Source organism: Xiphophorus couchianus, chromosome 14 (genome assembly GCF_001444195.1).
Source record: "Xiphophorus couchianus chromosome 14, X_couchianus-1.0, whole genome shotgun sequence".
In the NCBI taxonomy this organism is placed as follows: domain Eukaryota; kingdom Metazoa; phylum Chordata; class Actinopteri; order Cyprinodontiformes; family Poeciliidae; genus Xiphophorus; species Xiphophorus couchianus.
The window spans coordinates 757,121-781,015 of NC_040241.1; the positions used below are offsets into that span (position 1 = coordinate 757,121).

At 38.8% G+C, this 23,895-nt stretch overlaps 1 protein-coding gene across 4 annotated transcripts in view; it reads left to right on the forward strand.

The window, feature by feature from the left end:
* pde5ab (phosphodiesterase 5A, cGMP-specific, b) overlaps positions 1-22,095 on the forward strand; it is a 126,494-nt gene extending 104,399 nt beyond the window's left edge. For 3 of the 4 annotated variants that reach the window (XM_028038300.1, XM_028038298.1, XM_028038301.1), the window contains 7 exons: positions 4,221-4,321; positions 4,905-4,982; positions 9,193-9,256; positions 14,021-14,095; positions 14,206-14,289; positions 14,390-19,119; positions 19,795-22,095. In XM_028038300.1, coding sequence (XP_027894101.1) covers positions 4,221-4,321; positions 4,905-4,982; positions 9,193-9,256; positions 14,021-14,095; positions 14,206-14,289; positions 14,390-14,509 — 522 coding nt within the window. In that variant the 3' untranslated portion in view covers positions 14,510-19,119; positions 19,795-22,095. Of the gene's footprint in view, positions 1-4,220; positions 4,322-4,904; positions 4,983-9,192; positions 9,257-14,020; positions 14,096-14,205; positions 14,290-14,389; positions 19,120-19,794 lie in introns of those variants that run through there. The other variant, XM_028038303.1, reaches the window with a different exon arrangement.
* Positions 22,096-23,895: the final 1,800 nt, after the last annotated feature.

Below are 23,895 nucleotides of genomic sequence, written 5' to 3' on the forward strand. Positions count from 1 at the left end.
GAAAGCTCACAACAACTTCTATCCATAGTCACCTCAGAAATCAGGAAATTAAAGAAATTGTTTGACAACTATAAATTGTCATTAAATTTGAACTAAACTAAAATCATGGTTTTTGGAAACTGTTACAAAACTGCACAAACTCAAATTCAGTTAGAGGGTGTAACTCTATAAAGGGTATATGATAATAAATTTGTATACCCTGTAATAATTGATGACAAAATTAGTTGGAAAACCTCCTAAAACACATATACTGTATAAACTATGTAGAAGCATATCAGTTCTGGCTAAAACCAGACATATTCTGAATAATAAATCACTTTGTATTTTTTTTATAATTGATTTTGCCATATTTAACATATTGTTCAGAGGTGTGGGGAATTAATTAAAGACTCTTTACAATCACTAAGTATCCTACAGAAACGAGCCATAGAATCATCCACAGTGTCAGTTTTCATGAGCACACAAACCTATTATTTTTAAAATCTAGAATTCTTAAATTTGAAGATCTGGTGAAATTTAAAATTGCTCAAATTGTGTTTAAGGCATCTAATCAAAATCAAATCAAATTTTATTTGTATAGCACATTTCAGCAGCAAGGCATTTCAAAGTGCTTTACATCATATCAAACACAGAAACACAATGCAACATAAAATCAACAATCAAAACACGACATTAAGTCAAGTTCCATCAATAAATTTGTAATTGATTACGTTTCAAATACAATCTTAAACAGGTGGGTTTTTAGTCGAGTTTGCATCCATAGAAGGTTTACAGGGTACACTCCTACTGTGTTATATGGAACAAAATACCTATTGCTATTTTATTCCCACTCATGCTCACAATCCCACAATCACGCTCACAAAACGATGTAGACAGCATTTTTATGGGCTTCTGGCACAAGGCTTCGTACACCTCTCACGGAATTTCGAGCAGGGACTCCGCCATCCCTCCCGGATTTTTGTGCAAGTCTATGGTACCTGTTAGTGTCTAGAATTTACAGGGTTTCCGTTACGCGCAATGACCCTCAGTCACTCGCCGTTTTTCTTCTGGCACCAGGCTCCGGAAATGACTGAAAATCATTTACCAACTTATCTACGTCATTACTGTTGTTTCCACATATCATCTCCAATGTCCGCTGGAATTCGGGTTGCGCTGTGTCAGCTGTTTGGGATTCCCCTCTGTAATTTCCCCTCAGAAAGCACTGAGGAGAATCCGCGCTTTCTGATTGGCTACCTGTCACATTCAACAGGCTGCGTTAATCGCCCAGTCGGTGAAAACCCCTGATTTAGATCCGAGTGGCAACGACGATCTACCGTAACACACCACACAATCTTAGAAAGACCAACGTTTTAAGATTGTTGTACGGGGAAAAATAGGAGCAAAAAATCATGTAGTGTGAACTATTGCATCAGGTAGTCGATGTGCCCATCTTCTCTATTTAAATCTAATTATTACTGAAGGGCAACATAATATACAGACTTCATAATCTGCAGTCTTTAGGTTGAATGCAGTATTTATTTCCACTTTGGCTTTATGTTGTTTAGTTTTTTTTTCCAAGTACATTTTTTGTTAATGGAGACTGAGAATCCATTTTATTTTTGTTTTGGTTGATTTGTTCATTACAGCTTAAGGGTGAGGAAGAAGAGTAGATTTGATTAAACGTTTCTGCTGTGTTTTCTGTGAGAGAACGTTTTGTGATGGTTGCTGTTTGTCCAAGTGGGTTAAAAGATAAAAAACTTTCAAAGATAACAGCGAAGTGATCTGACAGGGCGACATCATTTACAGAGAGATTGGAAATATTCACACCCTTACTGATAACCAGGTCCAGTGTGTGTCCTTGAGTGTGTGTTGCTTGTTTGACATGTTGTGTTAGACCAAAAGTCTCTAAAATATTAGCGAGCTTTTTTGCCCCTCTGTCTTGGGGGTTGTCAACATGAATGTTGAAATCACCGACAATTATTAAACAACCATAATCAATACATATGAGAGATAGAAGCTCATTCAAGTCAGTAAAGAAATTTTCCACATATGTTGGAGTTTTGTATAAAGTTAGCGTCAAAGTTCGTTTGTGGCCTTTAACCTCAATTCCAAGATACTCAAAAGAGGTGAAGTGACCCAAAGAAATTTTACTACAATTTATGGTATTCTTAAATATTGAAGCCACGCCGCCTCCTTTTTTATGTTTTCTATTCTCACTGAAGAAATTGTAGTTAGGAGGCGCAGATTCAATTAGTACAATCGATTCATTATTGTCATTCAACCATGTTTCTGTCAGAAACATAACATCTATATTATGCTCAGTGATAAAATCGTTAATTAATAGAGCTTTAGCACAGAGAGATCTGGTATTTAAAAGAGCTAGTTTAAGTGACTTGGAGGCCAAAAGTTCTTCAGTCTGAGGTTCCTTTAGGCAGGGAAACAGTTTAACGTTTGAAGTACTTCCGCTGTATTTTATATTTCTGTTTTTTGTAAATTTTCTAGTAGTGATCCGGACAGGTAATGTCCTGTTTTGCAGTGCCGGGGGGCCAGACACATTCTGGAGTAAGACAGGTGTAAAGATAAAATCTGGACCCCGGCCTCAGTCCTCAGAAACGCAGAGTGATGGATCCTCTGGGAAGTTAGAGTCAGGTGGCTTAAATGAAGTGAGGTCTGCTATGTGAGCGCTAAGGAGAGACGTCCCAAGTAAAACCTGTTGATTCATTCCATTTGTAAATTTAAGAAACTCCGGTCCAGAAGACTTTTATTCATGTGTATCTTGTGACTCCTGTAAATGAGTGGGTGAGCAGAGAGGGAGGGGGGAAGGAGGAAGGGAACCAGTCGCTCCGTCTCCAGTCGATGTATCAGCTTGTTTTGGAACGATTTGCTCCTGATATGCAGAGGGTTCCATCCTAGTCAGACATCCTTGAGCCTGTTCTTCTGAAGCGATGATCATGTTGCTGTCCTTGTTGATAAAATGAAAAAGATTTGCAGTGAGCAGCTTTATCCCATGTTTATTAAGATTGTGTCCGCCTCTTCCAAAAAGGTGAATGCTCTGCCAATAAATCCAGAGGTTATTGATGAAGGTCACTGAGGTGGCAGAGCAGGTTTTAATCAGCCATTTGTTTATCATGTCCAGCCTGGAGTGTTTTTCGTCTCCCCATTGAGGTGATGGAATTGGACCACTGAGAAATAATTTCATTTTTAATTTTCCCATAGTGTTCAGAAGAATATTAAAGTCCTTTTTCAGAATCTCAGATTTCTGCTTTGCCAGATCGTTGGCTCCAACATGCACAACTAAAGACTCAATATCTGACTGATCAGTGGTTAGAGAGAGAACTTTGCGAGTTAAATCAGATACAGTGTAACCAGGAAAAGAAATCACTCTTGTTTTCATGGGATTGCAAACTTGACTGATTCCATTTACTGCCTCATCTCCAACAATAAGCACTTTTGGGATACCTTTCGGTCTCTGGAGAACAAAATGAACTACTTAAAGCTGGATATGACATCAAATCGTGAGATGAGTAACTGCTGTGCCATAATTCTAACTGAGACATGACTAAACTCCTCTATTTCCAATAACACTGTCAACATAGCGGGAATGACAATATTCCGTTTGAATAGGAGTAGAGCACTCAGTGGTAAAACCAGAGGGGGCAGTACTTGCATTTACACTAATAACAGCTGGTGCATTATTGCCAAGGTGGTCTCATCTCATGGCTCTCCAGACATCGAGTTTTTGACCAGGAAATGCAGACCCTTCTATATGCCTAAGGAATTTAGCATCATCATCACTGCTGTTTATATCCCTCCTAGTGCCAACATTAAGGAGGCTCTGTGTGCTCTACAGCTTCATCAGTGTTTAAATTAGATGTATTCGGACTTATTAATAATTACAAAATAAACATTAAACCTGAAAACATTAAACTGTAACGGATTAAATGTTATATTCTTTGTGTGGGAAATATTTGTTGAATCCTGATAAACTAGTTCAGTGGTTGTCAATCAGTTGCTATGGTAACAGGTCTGCATGTAGCTTACCCAACAGAGAGAGTAAAAAAAAAAGGAGCATTCGAGTGGTTTGGAGTTGTTCTTCAAAGGTTTTTGTTCTACTGCAGCAGCACAGCAGTGGATGGCAAGTAAAAGAATTGTCTTTTTGCACTCCAGCGTTGTTCTCCAAATTTCCGGATGTAAACAATAACATGCAACGTGTTTACACTCACACAGTTTTCTCTCTCCAGGGAAACCAGATCCTCAGTGGTCTCTCTTTGGCAGAGTACAAGACCACTCTGAAGATGATTGAGCAGGCAATACTGGCCACGGACCTCGCCCTGTATATGAAGTGGGTACCAAAGAAAGCAATTCTAGACAGGCCAGAGGGATATGTGCTGGGTAATTTGGTCTAAAGCTAAAAACATTCACTCAGTCATCCAAAAAGTTTTTGCTCACCCCATACCAAGACATGTTGAAATCCCAACTTCATAAGAACAGATTGAGGACGGTCACTTCCTGTTCCAACATGGCTGAACACCAGTAAACAAAACAAGGTCCATAAAGACAAGGCTGGGGAAATTAAATGCCGACAAACTTGAGATAAATTAGAGCAGAAACCGTGAGTCAGGCCGTCTTGTTCACTATCGGTGTCTGACCTCAGAAATGTGACCTGGAAGAAAGGTCAAAATTTCTATCAACACTCCTAAAACCTGTGCAGAATTTTTCCAGAAAAATTGAAGATCTTGTAAAAGGAGGCCTGGCACCTATGGATTAGGTACAAAATGTCACTGAAGTTTATATGTGGGTGAAGGCAAACCAGGAAATAGTTTAAAGCAATCTAGTGTATGAAAGTTTGCTAAAATATAAATTTCATTAATTGCAGCTGATGCACCAGTTTTAACTTTTTGCTTTCCATCTGTGTGTATTGTCAGAAGGCGAGAAGAGTTCTTTGAGCTGACCAAAAACAACCAGTTTGTTTGGGAGGATGACCATCACAGGGACCTCCTCAGGTGAACAAAAAGACTGAATTTGAATAAACTATAAATAAACTATTTACAGCAGGAGGTGGCTAGTCTGGGATTAGTTTACCCTTACAAAAAAATCCCATGAAAAAGTCACATGTGACCACATGAAAACCACACATGTGGTTCACACAACTTTTTTCATGTGAATGGTGTGTGAAAGATGTGAATCACATGTGAAAGCACATGTACTGTATATGTGTGATTTTGGAACGTTTCGTGGTAAACATGTGATATACATATACACAATTATAAAATAATGGGACCACCTTTTTCTACCATAAAAATGTCCGATTTCTTCATATTATTCACTTTTCACAATGAATATCAGGTCACATGTCAATCTCATATAATTTTTTAAGACATAACTGCATACCAAAGTAAACTTGTAGCTATGAATCAAGACTTCCAAGACAAGTATATATGTACACAAAACAATTTATTTACTTCTGTTTGAAACTGTTGAGAACCAGAAACAACTTTTAACATCTGAGCATGACACCATCTAGATTTGCCCAAAATTAGGCCCAGACAATAAACGTGTCGAAACCAAATGTGTAGAAACAGGTTTAATACCATCAGTGCCAGTCCAGAGAGGGAAAACAGAACCTCAGATAAAACCTCAGCGACTGGTCCTTCACGTTGTTTCAGGAGAGACTGTAGCATTCGACTGTGAACCCTCTGAGTCTCCTTAATGTCTTCAAGGATGGTTAGAACACACACACATACATGTTGGCATTGGTGGCTTGTATAGGGGTCTTCTTATATTTGCCAGTAACCACAGGTGAAGGTGCTGTGGGTGCTGATGCTCAGGTGGGGAGTTTTCCTTCTCCAGTGCTTCTCTGGCTGTTCTGATATGTTGCCCCATTCATTCCTCATCTGAGCTTCACTGGACCACTGGCCTCCAACAAAATGTAAAAATCAATTAAAAAAAAGCTCCTATGATCTTGACTACATTTTATGTACACACACACACGTAGCAGAGTCCTACTTTTACATTATTATGTAATTGACCAGAATGACATGGGGTGCTCTGATCTGCTAAATAAAGCAGCATAACGTGACGCTGTTTGGTGACTATCCTGTCAGGCTAAAAAAACACTTCAGTTAGAGATAAGATAAGATAAATCTTTATTGTCATTGTCACAAGGACAACGAAATTCAAAAGGTGCCATCAGTCAGTGCATATGCTTAAAAACAAAAATTAACTGTCTCACAATTCACACACAATGTAAGGATTAACAAATAACTGGTCAAAAAAACAAAAAAAAACAAATAAATAAGAACAGCCACATTCTCACATACATCATTTATGATGATTAATGGTTGTTTTTGATTGCATTTAGTTTTGTTATTGCTATCGGGTAGAAACTGTCTCTGAGACGGTTGGTTCTGGTTCTGGTTGCTCTGTATCTTCTGCCTGAAGGCAGCAGTGTGAACAGAGAAGGTCCGGGGTGAGAAGTGTCCTTTGTGATGTGTTGTGCTTTTCTTAGACAGCGGTCGCTGTGCAGGTCCTCCAGTGAGGGGAGAGGGCAGCCAATGATTTTTTGGGTTGTATTCACAACCCTTTGGAGAGCTTTCCTTTGAGTCGTAGTGCTGCTGTTATACCATACGCAGATACAGTAGGTCAGTATGCTCTCTATGGAGCACTTGTAGAAGGACACCAGCAGCTTCTCCTTGATGTTGTTCCTCCTGAGAACCCTCAGGAAGTACAGTCTTTGCTGGGCCTTTTTTATCAGCTCGAAGGTGTTCATGTTCCATGTGAGGCCCTGCTCAATGTGGACCCCAGGAAACGGAAATCAGCTACCCTCTCCACACATTTTCCCCCAATGGTTAGTGGTGTAATGTCCGTTTTATTCCTCCTGTAATCTATTATGAGTTCTTTTGTCTTTGAGTTGTTGAGGAGCAGATTGTTCTCCCTGCACCACTGCAACAGCCGCTCCACCTCACCCCTGTAGGCGGACTCGTCGCCTCCTGAGATGAGCCTCACCACTGTGGTGGTTGTTAAGGAAAATGATTATTTAAGTGCTAAAATACTTACAACATGTGTAAAGGAATATTAAGCACTCTTATTGGAAAAACAGGCTTTGTGTGACCCTTTGAGATGGCCCGATAGAGACAAGCAGGCGCCTATACAAGGGCCATAAAATTAGCATCTCCATGGAAACGGCGCTGGAATGTGGGGGATAGACGTTAGAGTTATCTGGGAAATCTCAAAACAGGGACTCTTCCGCCCGAGATCGCCCGTGCCAGACAGAGATGAGCACGAAGTGGTCCGCCCTCTTACTTAGATAAAAACCAGACATCTGAGCTGCAATGAGGGGAGTTTCGCGGGTTTCTCTGGGGCCGAAACAGGTCTCTGATTGGTTGAACAACAGAACGCCTTCTTTGCATATATTAAAATACGGAAACACCTCTTTGGTATAAGATGACGTGTAAGGAGGAAAATAGAGAGAGTTTTTTCCATCTTTTCTCCACGTGGGCGCCTTTGTCTGTCTTTGTGTTTCGTGTTTGTCTTTGTCTGTTGTTATTTTGTGATAAAATGCATATCTCTGTACCTCTGCAGCTTTGTTAACTGATTCATGCGTTGCTTTGTATGAATTAAACTCTGTGATCTGTGACGTCAACACGCCTTGTTTAGTTTCGTTTTACAGCTGCCCGCTGCTTGCCGAGAGGATCCGGCTTTTAAAGGAAGATACGAGCCAAACGTTTTGTTCAAAGTTTTAATAAATATTTCTTCCTTTACATGGTGTTGATAAAACACCACCACAGTGAGTTGATAAAACTATGATTCTCTTGGCAATTCAAAGAAAAATCACGCAGTGTTAAAAACAGTAACAGATCAATTTATATTTTTCTACTGGAAGAATGTCGTCATAATAGCAAGCTCACACATCTGCACATGCTCCAGACATGGAGCGAGAGGGGAGAAATGGCCGTTTTATTATAACGGTTCTCAACTTTCATTTTGACTGAGTAAACAGCTGCCATGTGTTGTTCCCTCCATTAAAAAATAGACGAGGTAAAGTTTAAGTAGTGAAGCATAGAACCATCAAATCCACACTAATTTGTTTTGGGAGCTGTAGGACTCAAGATAAAGCCTTCAAACTGTAAAATGGGCCAGCGTTCAGTTAACGTTTAGCTAGCTTAGCATGACCTTAGTACTAAGGAAAAGTTCACCGGTACATCACTATCAGTACGCATTACTTTCCAGATTTATATTTCTGTGTAAACATTTTCGATACACCTCGAGATTCAAATTAAGTAAAACATTTCTCACCTTTTGTTCGGGGAAAAAAAGCCAACTCTTCAAGTCCACTTTATCCATTAGAAAGAGAAAGAAAGCGCTCAACTATCCGCTTTTCTTTTTCTTTTTTTTGTTTTTTTTTTAACCATCCTCAACTGTCCAACGGTGCGAAATGAAGAATCTTCTAGAGTGGGGGTTTGGACTTGAAAACATCTCGCGAAATTTTTTGAAATAACACGAAATATATATATATATATATATATATATCAAACTTAAACCCTTTATTTTGTATTATTTTATAAAGCATTTTAAACGTTTATTTCACACCAGTTGGTTATTTTATTAGTTAACTATATACTTTACATTATTATCAAATATTTCTATTAACACATAAATATAAGTGTCGCTTTGTCTTAAAGTTGAAGTTTATGTCTCTGGCATAACTTAACATTTATTTAAGTTATTCCAGAGGCACATAAACTAAGGCACATGTGAGAAATATCTGATCACATGTGATCCCTTGTTGAATAAACCATGGATCCAACAAAATACTTTATCACATGTGGAAAATGGGAACCAAATGTGGAACATGTGAATTTCATGGGATTTTTTTGTAAGGGTAGTTATTTCTTATATTGTACCACATTGTAGCCAGAAACCTAGGTCATTATGTTTAGGTTTTATGTAAAAATGCAGAAATAAAATCTGGATTAACATTTTTCTTAGAGAAATCTGATCTGAAAAGTGTACTGTGCATTTGTATTTTATCCTCTTTTTTCTGATACACCTGACTAAAAATTTAGGTCAAACATTAGATCAAATATTCTTGAAGTTATGTTTCTACCATCATTTGACAGTGTGGCTAAGGACTTTTAAGAACTACTGGGAAGTTTCTGTGAAAGATGACTTCGATTGACAATATTTTATATTATGTCCCTTCATCTCCCTCAGGTCAATGCTGATGACTGCATGTGACATCTCTGCCATCACTAAACCCTGGCCAGTTCAAAAAAGGGTAAAAAACAATCATCTACTCAGATTTTACCTTTGTCTCTTTGTTGTGTTGTATTTTCCTTAGCTCACCTAACATTGCTGACCAGTTAGAAAACTGCTGCTTTCTGGATGACAATGGATGAGTTATTTTTTCTCGTCATAAGCCTGATATTTATTAAGCTAAATAAGAAACATCATAATTTGCAGCATCACACTGTAGAAATACTTAATGCAAGCTTTCAGTTGTTTCAAAGTTGCATATGGCGCTAAAACTCAAAAGCTCAAATAATACTTGAATCTCTGACAGCTTTTTAAACATATGGTAGTTAGAACTCAATAGAAGTGGATTAACTATGATCCACATTCATCCACATTTTCGTCTACAAATGTTGGCAAAATCTACCTAACCTGAGACCAAGACAGGACCAAGACGTTTAGGGGCTGAGACCAAGTCAAGACCAGCTCCCACAATATTAGGTGACATTAGCTTGTGCACAAAGCTAGATGGTAAACAGCTGACTAGTGCCCTAAAACATACCACATAGGTAACTTCAATTGAATAGCTGATATTGACTACATCTTTTTGTGTGAGGGCCAGGTAAAGAATTGCTTATGTTAGACAGCTAGCTTTCTTAGCATTATTTAGCTTACCTTACCTTGTGCTTTTCTTCTAAGTGACAATAAAAGGCTGACATAGTCCCCACCTTCAGAATTTGTGTTGCCTTCTCCTTGATTTTGTTTCACAGATATATTCTTCATGATTTATGTAGCAAAATTGTATTACTAAAGATTTTGCAGACATCTCCTATTAACAAATAAATTGGAGAATATTCTAGCAATTTAGTGATATTTCCACAGTTGTGTTCTTGACTGGCCTTGAAATAAAATCCAGAGTCCTCAATCTCCAACACCAACATAAGACCAAGTACAAATGTGGACAAGAAAGTGTTTTGAGACCAAGACCAGTCACCAGTACTACGGCACCAGGACTTTTTTTCTAGTGTATGTACAACATCATAGAGTGACAAAAAGCAAAAAGGGGTATTGATTCATAAAATAATTAACCAAATAATAGAACAAATTACAGCAACAGAACAGAAATCAAATAACCAAAAAAGAGGAAAAAATAAAGCAAACACAAACAAACAAGAACTTATTCATTAAAATGGATACATTCAAAACAAAAACAAAACACAGAACATAGTCAATCGGTGTCTGTTTGAAGTTGATGTTCAGTTCATCTAGATCACCAAGTAAGCAGACGGAAGGGGATAGCGGGATGTTGTGGCCAGAGATTTGAGACAGTTTGGTGATTGTTTCTTTCCAGACATTTTGGATTAGTGGACAGAGCCAGAATGTGTGGAGGTGGTCATCAGTTGTATTAAGTGTACAGTGTGTGCAAATGTCTGATTCTCTAAGTCCCATGATGTGCACCAGGTGCTGTGTGAAATGTGCTCTATGGATTATTTTATATTGTTTCAACAGTATGTTGGTGTTGTTGGACATGCTGAAAATTATTCCAAAATTGATTATCTGTATGGATGGTAAGATCTTTTTTCCCATTTAGTGATCAAAATTTGAAGTGCATTGTTTGTTGACAATATTAGTTTTTATAGTTTTGAGAGTGTTTTTGGAGACTTTGTGATTTTGTTGATGATATCGAGTAGGAATGATTGTCCTAGGTGAAAGTTATTGATGTTATTTTTGATTTTTTTTATTGTCTCAATGGAATATATTGAAGAAGCTGTTTCTTGTCAATGTTGTATTTAGCAATAAGCTGTTGAAATTAGGGGTGCACCCATTTCCTTAATTTTGGGAGATCGGCCGATTTTTACATGCGAAGCTGATCTTATCTACCAATGTTACCAACCTCAGCAAAGGTCTAAAAATCAACCACTGTGCTTTTCTTTTCTCCTGTGAGAGAAGTTTTACTGACAAACCAGCCAACCAGGTCATGTCTGCACATTTACAGTTAACAATAGGTACCCCATTGTTGCCAATTCAGCAACATTCTTGATATATTGAGCAACATCTCAGACAAAAAACGGGTATCGGCCAAAATAGGAATCGGTAAGTTAGGTTTTTTGAAAGATTGGTAATCAGCGATTGGCCAGAAAACTGCAATCGGTGCACCCCTAGTTGAAATGTAAAGAAGTTATGCTTATCAGGAATGTGGTGGAGGTATGTAATGCCTTTTTTCTTCCATGTAGTTCTAGACAGGGTGATTTATTTGCAGTGAAATCTGGATTACTCTAGTTGTGGGTGAGAATATAGAGTTTGTTATTTTATTGCTTTTCTACCAAGCTGTCAGAGTTTCTGCAATTGCTGGATTTTTGAAACAGTTGTGATGTCTAATTGTGTTGCTAATGAATGGTAGGTCTTTTATTAATATGTCTATGCAGTTCGATCCAGAAAAGGGATGGAAGTGATGGGTTGAGTGCATCTATTTGATGAAGTATTGTAATTGGTTAGCTAAGTAGTAATGGTGAAAATTTAGTGCTTCTAGGCCACCTTGGAGTTTTAATTGATGCAACATTTCACCAGGATTAGCAGAGCTTGCCAACTACTGATGCCATCCAGGACATGTTACTGAGGAATATTGTCTCTGTTGCCCATAAATTGAACTGTGAGCATGACCCTTATGATGCTGTTGATCAGCGACAGTCTTCAGATACATTTATTGAGCTGTATTTTTCTACTGAATTTGAATTGAAATACGTGCAGAAATAGTCAGTACTATGTTTCAGTTTCTTTGTATTTGGTTTGAATCATACAACTGATCACCTTCACTGTCATTATAAGTTTGAGTTTGAGCTTTTTCACCACCTCTGACCTCTACATCTCATAACTGATGTGCCCACACAAGCATCTGTTAGATGCAGTGATTCCACTGATTTACTGTTAGCTTGTATGCTATTAAATCACCTGTACACATGTTGGATTCACCTCTAACCTTTGTTGACAGCAGTGAGGCTGGCATCTTTACCAATGTACAGAATCTGTCTGACAGCAGCTGAGCTTCCTGTGTTGGCTGTTTCCTGTTTTTATCTCTCTTAGCTCTGACTACTCGGTTCATCTCTGTTTAGTAGCTGACAGTGTAGTCCTCATGCACTCAGAGCTGTGTCCCTATTGTTTCATCTCCCTGGTGCTCTTCGTTATTCTGCTCCTCATTAGGAATGGAAGGCTCAGAGGGAGCTCAGCACTTCGACATGTTCTTTGTGTGTCCATAATTGAGTGCTCATTAATAAAAACAGCTGTGGCCTCCATCATTAGATTGCATTTCTGAGGAAAACATGCAACGCAATAAACATGCATACACATGCAAATGATCTGTAACATGGAAACAGCAACAGACAGGATGGCATCTTATGTGGGTCTTAGTAAGAAACAACACGTCACATCTTCTAGGACTAAAGGAAATGGTTTACTTTAAATTTCTTAGCAAACATTACCTTATGTTAAGACAGACTGAAAGCTTGTCTTAACATAACAAACTATATTGTATCCTAATAAAATCTGGTGTTGCTCAACATCACTGTGCACTATAGATATTTTGCAATGAACTGTTTGGACTGCAGTAGACGTCAGCTAATAATGTCAGAATGAAGAGAATGGAAAAGAAAAAGAATACAATTGGTTTCAAGTTGTTCTCCTGGGTTTCTACGTCCCTGGACTAATTGCATCATTTGTTTGTAGAACATGGCCATATTACCATGTGTTCCATGTGTTCATACCATGTGAATACCATGTGTTCAAGCCCTCTGCTAAATTAATTTAGTTTAGCTGCTCTCTACATGGGGTCTGTTTGCAACAAACCCAAAGCAGAAAGACATTCCGTCAGTTTATTTGTCATTAGATATTTTGATTTAATTCATGTCGTCATCATCACAACATTCATCAACATTATCACATATCGCCCAGCTTTCCTAATATTGCATAGCCTTAATACAAAGCTGAGGGCCACACATGTTACTAAAGGCAGAACTAAATCTTCTTTTAGCGCTTTTGCTAACTGTTTGTTGCACTTGGTTTCCCCCAAATGTATTTTTCCAGATAAATTCTAAAGTGCTAATTTTCTTGGCTGCTAGTAAACTTGTAGTTGAATAAAGTCCAGCATGCTTTGGTGTTTCAGTTATCTACTGACAGTAGAGAACAAAATATAAACACTAATATAATATCTAAGGGAATACTAGGACATGTAAATTAGACTTGGTCATCGATTAATGTGGACATTCTCCACATTGAATGACTCCTAAATCTTTCTGTAAATCTCATTGTTTTGATGCAGACATGGAAAGGTGTTGCTTTCACTGACACAAGTAAATAAAGACTTCCTGGATGTTGTTTTTTCTGAGCTATAATAAGATATTACTCAGCCAGAGTCCTCCTGCTCTGTTGCTCTGAGGCTTGATTACCAACCCACGGAGCCCTGCAGGTGGCGTCAGTATTCACTTCCACAGAGTAATGCTGATTGGAACCTGAGGCTGTTCTCTGTAAGCACAGACTTTTGACATAGCAGGACTTAAACCTGCCTGTTGGCAGATTTATTGCTTCTGTCTTTGTATTTCACTTTTTGTTCTTTTAAAGTTTGACAGTGTTAAGAAATATTTTTCATTTAGAATACCATGTCATTGGGAGCTTCATTAAAATGCCAGATGTGACGCATCATCAGTACAGTAGCATTTGGGGTTTCCAGCTTCAAACACTGGAATAAGCCTAAAAAACAGTTGTATTCATTTCTGTTTTGGCTTATATGTGTGTGCAGTCAAATGTTGACTTTTTGCAGATCGCAGAACTTGTGGCCACTGAATTCTTTGAACAGGGGGACAAAGAGCGTCGGGAACTGAACATTGAGCCTATTGTAAGAAGACAAATCATAACATATTGGAATTTATTCTGTCATATAACTTAAACTGCCAAATAAAGAAACTACAACTTTTGCTTATAATCATTTCATGCCTTTTACTTCAGGATCTTATGAATCGTGAGAAAAGAGATAAGATACCCAGCATGCAGGTTTCCTTCATTGATGCCATTTGTGTTCAGCTATATGAGGTAATTTGGACCCAACTGTTTCTGTCTTTTCCATCTAGTGATCCAAATGACTTTCAGACAAAAGCCACCCCGGCATTTTCTGTCATTGTTGTTTTCACAGACCTTGGCTGGCTTATCAGAGCACTGCTGCCCTCTGCTGGAAGGGTGTCAGAAAAACCGGCAGCATTGGAAGCATCTGGCTGAGGATTGTGAGAAAGGCCTGGTCAATGGCCTGGTGTGATCCAACTACAGTTTGGCTTCTGGAAAAACTGCAAATTCCAGGACTTCTTCCTGTGTCTCCCAGACTCACTAAGCATTCATAAGATTAGTATGGTACTACAGACATGTTTTGTGGACTATGGGACTTTAACCATTTCTGAAAAGGGAAAGCCACCATAAGGTCTCAAATCTTATGTGGTTCTCACCAAGCAGTTCTTCCCACATCTGTCACTGCAATCATGCTATCCTCTCAAAGCTAAATGTTCTGGTGTGTTCCATTTATCTTGGAAGTCGGATCTAAGATATGAGAACATAGGCGTAACTTCCTGAAGGCCTGGTGTGGACATGTCCCCATCAACTCTGGCCTGAGGGGGACAGTCCCCCCCAATATTTCCTACACATTTTTACTTTATGTGCCTGCATATATTTGTGGACAGTAACTTGGCAGCAGCTGCGATCTGTGTATAAAATATTAACAGCCAGTAGACGACTGCTTTTTAAAATTTCATTGTAAAACATAAATGGCAAGTCCGGTCAGTGAACATCACAAGACTTGCAGTGCGCCACATGCGCTATTGGTTTGCATTGAGCCTGCAATATCGGTGGTCGGGGAAATGACAAAGAATCTGAAAAAAGGACACTGTTTTGCTATTAATTGAAAACTCTATGACAGCAAGATAACAAGGTCCAAGAGAATCACATTTCACATGTCAGTAAAAAGTTTGAATTAAAGTGAAAAGTAGGTTAACTATGCGTAACATACCCAAGCTGCATAGTTCAGTGTGTTTCGGTTCAGTTAGTACAAAAATAAATCAACCCACACATCTACTTTGTGGCAGATTATCAGTAGAGCAGGTGTTTAAATTAGCTAATCAACCACCACAAGAGTTCAGGCAATTACTTTTTAATGATCGCAAAATAAACAGCAAGCCTGAAAATTCAAAAAACAGAAATCTGTAGCGGGCTGAATGTTCTGTTTTGGTATTTCTTTGTGTGGGAATTTTTTAGTGTGTTTTTTCTTATGTTAATTCCTAATACACTTGAACTTAATCTTTGCTCCTTCAACTCCTGGAGCTGTTGTTTGAAAGTTGCCTTGGCAACAGGTCTGTGTGTGACGTTAAGCTGACAGAATGGAAAAGAAAAAGAATACAATTGGTTTCAAGTTGTTCTCCTGGGTTTCTACGTCCCTGGACTAATTGCATCATTTGTTTGTAGAACGTGGCAATATTGAAAGCAATCATAAAATAGGATAAAATATTATATAAAGCATAGGAGTCAAAATTTGTTACATTTTAAACCATGGCTCCTACAGCAGCAATTAGGTCAAATTAAATTATTGGCCATTATAAAAGAGACATTTATTTAATCCTCTATTGCATCTTGACAGAACTGACAGAAACAAAGTTGTTTATATATCTACATCCAGAGAGAATACATAATTTACATGTCCAAACATTGACACTTTTTTTGCTTCTTTAATTTAAGCAACATTTTAAGAAAATTGGTTCAGCAATATGGGGGCTATGACCTTTTTGTAACAGATTCCTGCAGTTGCGGTGAGGTGCAATGCTGGTGAGGCACTGACTTAATCATAATCAGATATACAAATGTAGACCACCTGCATGTTTACATAAGGAAATTTCATGCATGCGGACAACAAAACTTGGAAATTTAAGTATTAATTTTGTGTTGTGCTCACAGCAAAGGGGGAAATTGTTGAAGTACAACTCAAAACCACGTTTTTCTCCCTTTCTGCATTGGCCAGGCCACACACACACACACACAGATTTGTTGCCATAGCAACTGGCAACAATGCCCCTAAAAAAAAACGCTCAAACATTTCCCACACAAAGAGCAGAACATTCAGTCTGTTGCAGTAGTATGGTTTTAGGCTTAATGTTTATTTTGCGATTATTAATAAGTGATTGCTGTGGTAACAGAAGATGACTATAAATATATTGCTGCACTTTACTGTATGGCTAGTTCGCTGTTACCATCTCTTACTCTGTGGAGTCACAATGTGTGGGATCATGAGCGCCCCCTGCCATGAGGCCAGAGAACTGCCTGCCTCGCCTCGAATCTGTTCTCTGCCGTTTCTGATCGCTCCTCAGCACACGAAACATGTTACACACACAGTTGGTGACAAAAAACACTTTACATTATATACATAAACTAATTTATGAAAAATCATTTCATACATTAAATGTTTTTTAGCCATTTTATTGGCGACGTTTAGACAAGAGGATCATGGTCCCATAGAATGGCAGCCAGTGCAGTTAGTGAGAGGTTGATCAATCTCAGGTGAGGCTCAACTCGCTGCTGAATCACCTGCTTTGCTTCCGAGCATTTGAATGGGAAATTGCGAAAATTCAGCGATTTTGAAGAAAAAATAATCAGAATTGGTTAAGCTAAATAAAAAATAAAGACTTTACAGTACAAACCACGGGGTAAAAATAGCAATATATATTATTTTATCATATTTTTCCATTATGGCAGGTGAGTCTCTGCCTCATTTGCCTCCTCTGACCACACGTCACTGGATTCCTGCTCATCCTGCATTGGAACAGTAAGTGGTTTTGTGGACATGACTAATGGCATCTGCCGTTAACAAATCACTGGCTTTAGGGGCTAATAGTCGATGTTCAATCCAGTAATATATAGAAAATATAATATAATTTCCCATTGGGATTAACAAAGTATTTTTGAATTTAAATTTGAATTGAATATATCAATGGTCCCTCTATAACCCAACTGCCCCAAACAGGCCCAAAAAAGTCCCACTGAAAATGATGAGCAGAGAAACAGATGTGTCTTGCAGTGGCGGTTTCTGATATGGGTAACTGCCCAGAGTGGCATTTTGTGGGGGGAGGGGCACATGAGTTGAATTTTGTAATTGTTTTCAACAATAGACAAGTACTGAGCAAATATACAGACTGCTGAGCTGCAGCAGTGCAGACAAGAGGTTGGTTGTACTCTGGACAGGTTGCCAATCAGATCACAGGGCAACATGGAGACACAGGGCAGTCAAATATGCACACACATCAAGGGTGGGCAAACTTTTTTGGCTCAGGGGCCACATCGACTTTTAAAATTTGACTGCCGGGCCGGGCTAGCACCAGATGCATACATATTAAACATTAGCATTATAAAAGCATTACAGTTTTAATACTTACATTCACTTTTAGTGGGAACAGTTTTGTTTATCTTCCTTATTTGCCAGTGCATCAAAGTCAGGTGTTAGTTTTGTTGTGGCAATTCTCTGAACAGATCTGAGGTTTTCATCACTCAGCTGAACTCTTTAAGGTGTTTTGTTCATCACACTAAAAGTCTGTTCGAAACACGTAAGTAGAGCCAAACACCACCAGCATGCTCTGTGCCATCTTCTGGATAATTGGAAATTTGGCTGCACTTTATGAAGCATACAACCCATCCAGTTTAAGAGAGTTGAACTTCTCCTTTAAGACAGAGTCACACTGGAGATCAATCAATTCCAACTGCAATTCCTGAGGTGCTGTTTCAGGGTCTTTGTGTGAAGGGAGATGAAACTAGCTGCCATTCTCAGCGCGGTAGACAATCGTCCTTCCATTGACTGGTTGTTAGCATAATTAGCATGCTTGGAGGAAAAGTGATAAGGCATACAGCTTTTGACCGGACTTCAGTGAAAAAATATTTAGTTATCCATTCCTTATTGAACACTCGACACTCACAACTTTTCTTCCCTTTGGCCCACTCATTGTTGCAGAGTTCACAGCAGCAGCAGAGTAATAACAGAGAGAAGTCCGAGGTCCACAAAATCAAGTCATGTATCACTTCGCCTAAAGCGCCCCCTGGTGGAACGCCAGGAATTACAGGATTAGACCAAATGAATGAGTCATGATTATATGATTTAATTTGGGCAATTCCGTACCAATCTTCAGTGGGACAGATTAAAAAGACCATGTGGCAAAGGGGCCATAGTTTGCCCACATTTTTCAAGATAATACTATACTCAATTCCAACTTCAAAGATCAAATGGAACACACAGTTACAATATACGCACACTAATGGATGAACAGGGATAATGTTGATCTGTCTGGGTACAAAGCAATAATGAACATGTATACTGATTTAATAGTAGTATGGTGTAATTTCCCTTTTAAAACTAAAGACGAATAACTGAGAATGGAAATGCTTATATTCTTACTTGAATTAAGCCAATAGCCAAAATTCCACTGATTCATCAGGGTTTAATTTTCTGTCATCTGTGAGGGTTAATGCACTTAAACAGCAGGTGAGTCTCAGAATTAACATTGTCCCATTGCCTGATTATTGCACCAGCAGCTCACATAATCCAAATGTAAAATCCAACAACAAACTGGAGACAATGATGTATGCATCAACAACTGTGAAATCAGTGTTGGCAACACTTACATTGTCTTTCTCTGTCATTCTCAGGAAACATTACCAAGTGCAGAAAGGAGCCTCTTAGGCTACGTTCACACTGCAGGCTGAAGTGATCCAATTCCGATTTTTTTGATGTAATGCGACCTGTATCTAATCTTTTTATGACAGACTGAACAGCACAGGTCGGACTCCTTTTGAATGTGACCCCTATCTGATACCTATGCAATTCAAATGTGGCCTAACGTCCAGGTCTGTCATGGTGAGAGGTTACCAGGACTCGAAGGCAAGCAACAACTACGGACACCAAGCGCAGTTTAACAGATTTATTGAATAATGAGTGCAAATGGGGAGAGAATAGAGAGGCATTGATCTGCAGCAGCAGGGAGGAACCGGGCCAGAGGAGGAACTGAGGAAAGGTGAGTGGTTAAACAGGGAAGCAATTGAAGGGAATGATGGTGTAACCTGGTGATGGCTTACTGTCTGAGGGTTAGGATGAGCAGAGGTGGGTACATGGGTTTTCCAGCAGTCGGTGCAGTGTGGGATTTCCAGGGGGAAGGAGTTCCAGCATGAGACTGAGGGTGGAAAGGCAGCAGCTGGCTGGTGGTCGTGGAGGTATCCAGGAGCTAGTTTTAGCAGAGCAGCGAGGACCAGGTAATTAGGTAGTCTGAGCACCAGGGGGTGATCAGGGCTGGTTCTCTGAGGAGGGAATAGATGAGAGAGGAATCAGAACAAGCTAAACACAGTAACAGCAGCACAGAGAGCCAGAGTGTACCACTATAGAAGCAAAATCATCTGGCGTCTGCCTCAGGGAAGCCGCTCCTATTAAAGGCCTTCGCTGATTGGTCTTGATGAGCACCAGCTGGATCCCGTCAGCCTGCCACCCTGTAAATGTAGAGAAACCACTCCCCTGCAGAACCCAACAAGGTCGCATTCATCCGAACTGAACGTCACTGATACTCAACAGATCTCCCTATTCTGCATCCTGATATGCACAAGCAGGAAGAAAAACAACAACCATGACAGACTATAATGAGGGTTAAGTTGTTTATATGCTGCTCCGGTTGGACAACAACTTCAAATTTACTATTGCGTCCTGATATGCGCATGTGGGACACTTTCAGGTCATTGCCCGTTCACGCTGCAGAATATATACAGGCCGCATATGTGTGGCAGTGTGAAGGGCCCTGGCATAAAAATTCGATTTGACAAAAAATCTGAATTGGGTCACTTCAGCCTGCAGTGTGAACACAGCCTTAGTCTCCTTTCTGCGCTAAGGGACTTTCACCGTTAAGTCTCACCTGCACAATTATGGTCATTATGGTGGTTGGACACAACAACATCCCAGTGGGATAAACTTACTGTATACTTTCAACCATGTCACAGATAAACTTGTTAGATATCTCTGTTCATACCACACACAACACAAAGGTTTGACTCATTTATACTGTTTCACTCACTGTCGTTACTGTTGCATATTTATTTTGTTTTATATATTTATTAAAGTTTCTACATTGCAAGATGAAGCGTTTCTTAGGAGCACTTGGTTGTCATAGGAATTGCAGTTTTGCTAATAAACTTGCTTTACTTACTGGACCTTTGTAAGAAAGAACTGACGAATGAGATTTACTCAGTGTCTTATATCCATATGACAGTTACATTTATTTCCCTCAACATTTCAGCCATAAAAAGGACATTTAAATGCTCTAGAAGTTTCCACTGCTGGGTTTTGGTACAATAGGACTAATCCACAAGTAAATAGTTTCTCTACAGCTTCAACACATTTTTGTTGACCAACCAATCACAAACTGCATTTACAGGATTATTTTTTCCCTGCAGAAGTGACCGCCATCAGCCAGGGATGTGGGTGATATCTAGCTAACAATGTGAAAGGGTATATTTATAGTGGACCCCTGTCCATTTGCGCATATTTGTGAATTTACTTATTGATTATTCACAAATGTTTTCTAACAGGCTATCTGAAATAATAGAAAATGCAGCTTGGGAAACTGAAATACCTAGCCACAATGCTACTTCTCACATTATCCAAAACAGCCAATCCAAAAGTACCATTTATTTTCCTTGGTTGCTGACTGGCTATACTCCTATGCTCACAGCATAGACATTAGCTACTGCAGTAGTGCTAAGAAGGTTTCCGATGTGTGTAGTAATGCATATTAAGGTATGTTTGGTGTTTGAACGTTTGAAATAGGCTGTTATTTGTGTGTTTATAGGGCATCTCAAATATTTGTGGATTTTAGCTATTTGTCCCCAAACTCCATGCATAGAGGGGTTAACTGTAAATTACTTTTACTGTTTTTTCCTCAGATTAGGTCACAGATTTGCTTACGTACCATTGTCAAAGCACCTTCTAATCAGCCAGTGTAGTTTTATTTTACTGTAACATAGGCTTCCAATAGCAGTAAGACGTTCCAAGTCCCAAACCAAAGGCTTCCCAAACATTCCCTTAGCTTCCAGAAGTTACCTTGCTGTAAAACATGTACTGACAAAAGCAACTAAACACCAGGTCAATTAACTCAAGATGGTTTTATATGACCAGTTCTTGGGATTTCAACATCTTGATGTGGAGGGAACTGGTAACTCAAAATGGGGCAGCAAAGGGCCACTGTGGTGGCATCACAAAGGTTACTGTAGTGCCTCAAAATTGAGTCCCATAAGGGTAAAAGTTGAATTGCATGAAGGCTGTTACAGTTTAGGACGACACAAATATGTGTGTTTCTGAAATTTCTTTTCCCAGTTTTGAAGGATTTCTGTGACAACTTCCAATGTGACACCAACAAACAAAGGTGTTGATAAAAGTGACTAATGTGTTTTACTCAGTCTCGCAGGTCCTGACTCTATAACTTATTGTTGCACTCAGGGTACCACTTGGTTCCCATACCAATCACTTTTTCTGGCCGCTTTGCTGGTTTTGTCAAGTATAAAATAGCTCAAGTGAAGCTGGTCAGCCATTCAAATAGGAAACTTTAGATCTTGATAAACACACAACAGGTGTTCCTTAAATGCAGCTTCAATACTGAAACACTTGTAGATGCACAATCAGGAAGCTCTTTGCAACTGTGGTCGTTTTGTGTATTTCTAAACCATTGAAATGTAATAAACTGATATGATACAACATGAACATGTTTCACATCTACATCTGTCAACACCACTGAAAACTGTGAGCCAAGTAAGCAGTACGGCTGAATAAATAGTGCTTATTTTTCATTCTGTTCCTGGATCTGGTTTGTAAAGTGCCATCTAGTATTTTCACTAGTATTTTACGCAGCACTGTTTATAATAATTATTTATAACTATAAATAATTATTTATAATTATTAGCCTACTAATAATTAATTATGGATGGTTTTCCATGTATTGAGAGTGAAATAATCCAAACTAGGACTCCAAACTTCTACAGTACAGCCAACTTTGCCAAAAAAAGAAATAAAGCATATAATACTCACTGAGTAGCTGAATATTTTTTATAGACAAAGTCCATCCTACTCGCTCAAAGCTAGCTTTATTGTTGATCCATTGAACTAGACGTGGGGCGGCACTTACCCTACCTCCGCATGTTGGCCTCGGATGACATCGCAGAGCCTGGTTGTTCGCCTCGGAATTTGTAACTTACTGTGGATCTGGATGATTTGTAAGATGTTTTTGCAGAGCAGGTCTGCTTGCACTGACATTTATATAAACCTTCTGATAGGGCTCATTTTATGAGAATACAGCTCCAATGTACACAGAGGCTGTCCTAGCCTGTTTGACACTCTGGGCGATACACCCTTTCCTGCGGCCCCTGCGGCCCCGCCCTCACTGTGTAGTTGTTGAGGAGTGGGGATGTTGGTGTGATGATGTATTATGTTAGGGGTTGCAGGATCGGTACTGCTGTAACAAAATGCTAAGTCTGTAAAAATACAGAAAATGCGCAGCAGCAATGACCACAATGTGTAGCATTTGTCATCCAGTTTGCGTCTCTTTATTTTGCAAAAAGTTATTTTATACAAACCTTTCCCTGAGTGCCAATTCCTATACTTCTGTCTCTAATAACTGAAACATGAGTGTTTTAAAATGTCCACACATTCCAGTGTCTCCAAATTGATAACATCCAAATCTGTAGTGTTGTGTTCCACATTCTCTCCAAAATATCAAACACTGAATATATAAGAAATTACACTACTATTTTGATATAGAATAAATTACAGGAGACTCAGACTGTAGTCAATATTAACAATTTATTAAATTGTAACATTTAAAGGGAACAATTAGTTATAAAAATAGACCTTATTTGGGAAATATCTATTTTAGATGTAAAAAAAAATAATGCAGCAATGATACTGTAGGTTATTTAGTTTTAATAAATTTTAATAAAATATTGTCACATGAATGTCGCCATGTTGTTCACACTGTAGTACATTCTGAGTAAATGACCTGTAATGGTTCAACTGCCTGGTTCCTTCAGCCAAAACAGTGATGAGTAACGTTATTAGGCCTACGAGTCAGAGCCCCATCATGCTGAAAATGTCTTTTTTCTGAATGTGATGGAAAAATACATATATTCTCTATGACACTTTTGGACAATTTCTCTTTTATCCTTGGCTTTAGCCTGTGTACCAGGACGTCTCAGAAGTCATTGGAGTTCTCCCAGTGTGACCAGCAGACTGAAGGTCTGCCTGTGGCCAGTGTTCCCAGTATAATAATAAACACAGAATAAATAAATGTGTTTTATTCTTTCACTTTTTGTGTATTTTTAAATATCTCAATCTGAAGTACTAGTGTATTAATACAGCTTATGGTAATGAAATAAAAATAATTTACTCTGTTAGAATTATTTTCACTCTTTGCTGTCAATAGCAGAGTTGACATGATACTGTAATAAGTTTTTTTTCTGGAAAAAAGTAAGAAAAATATGTATAATGAAGCCTAGGTGCAAATTCAAACTGGAAGATTCTTTAGCCCCACCTGCATCATCCAATCGGCGCATCCCGCTCATCTCTGCCGACCTATCAACGCTGGACCAAGCCAC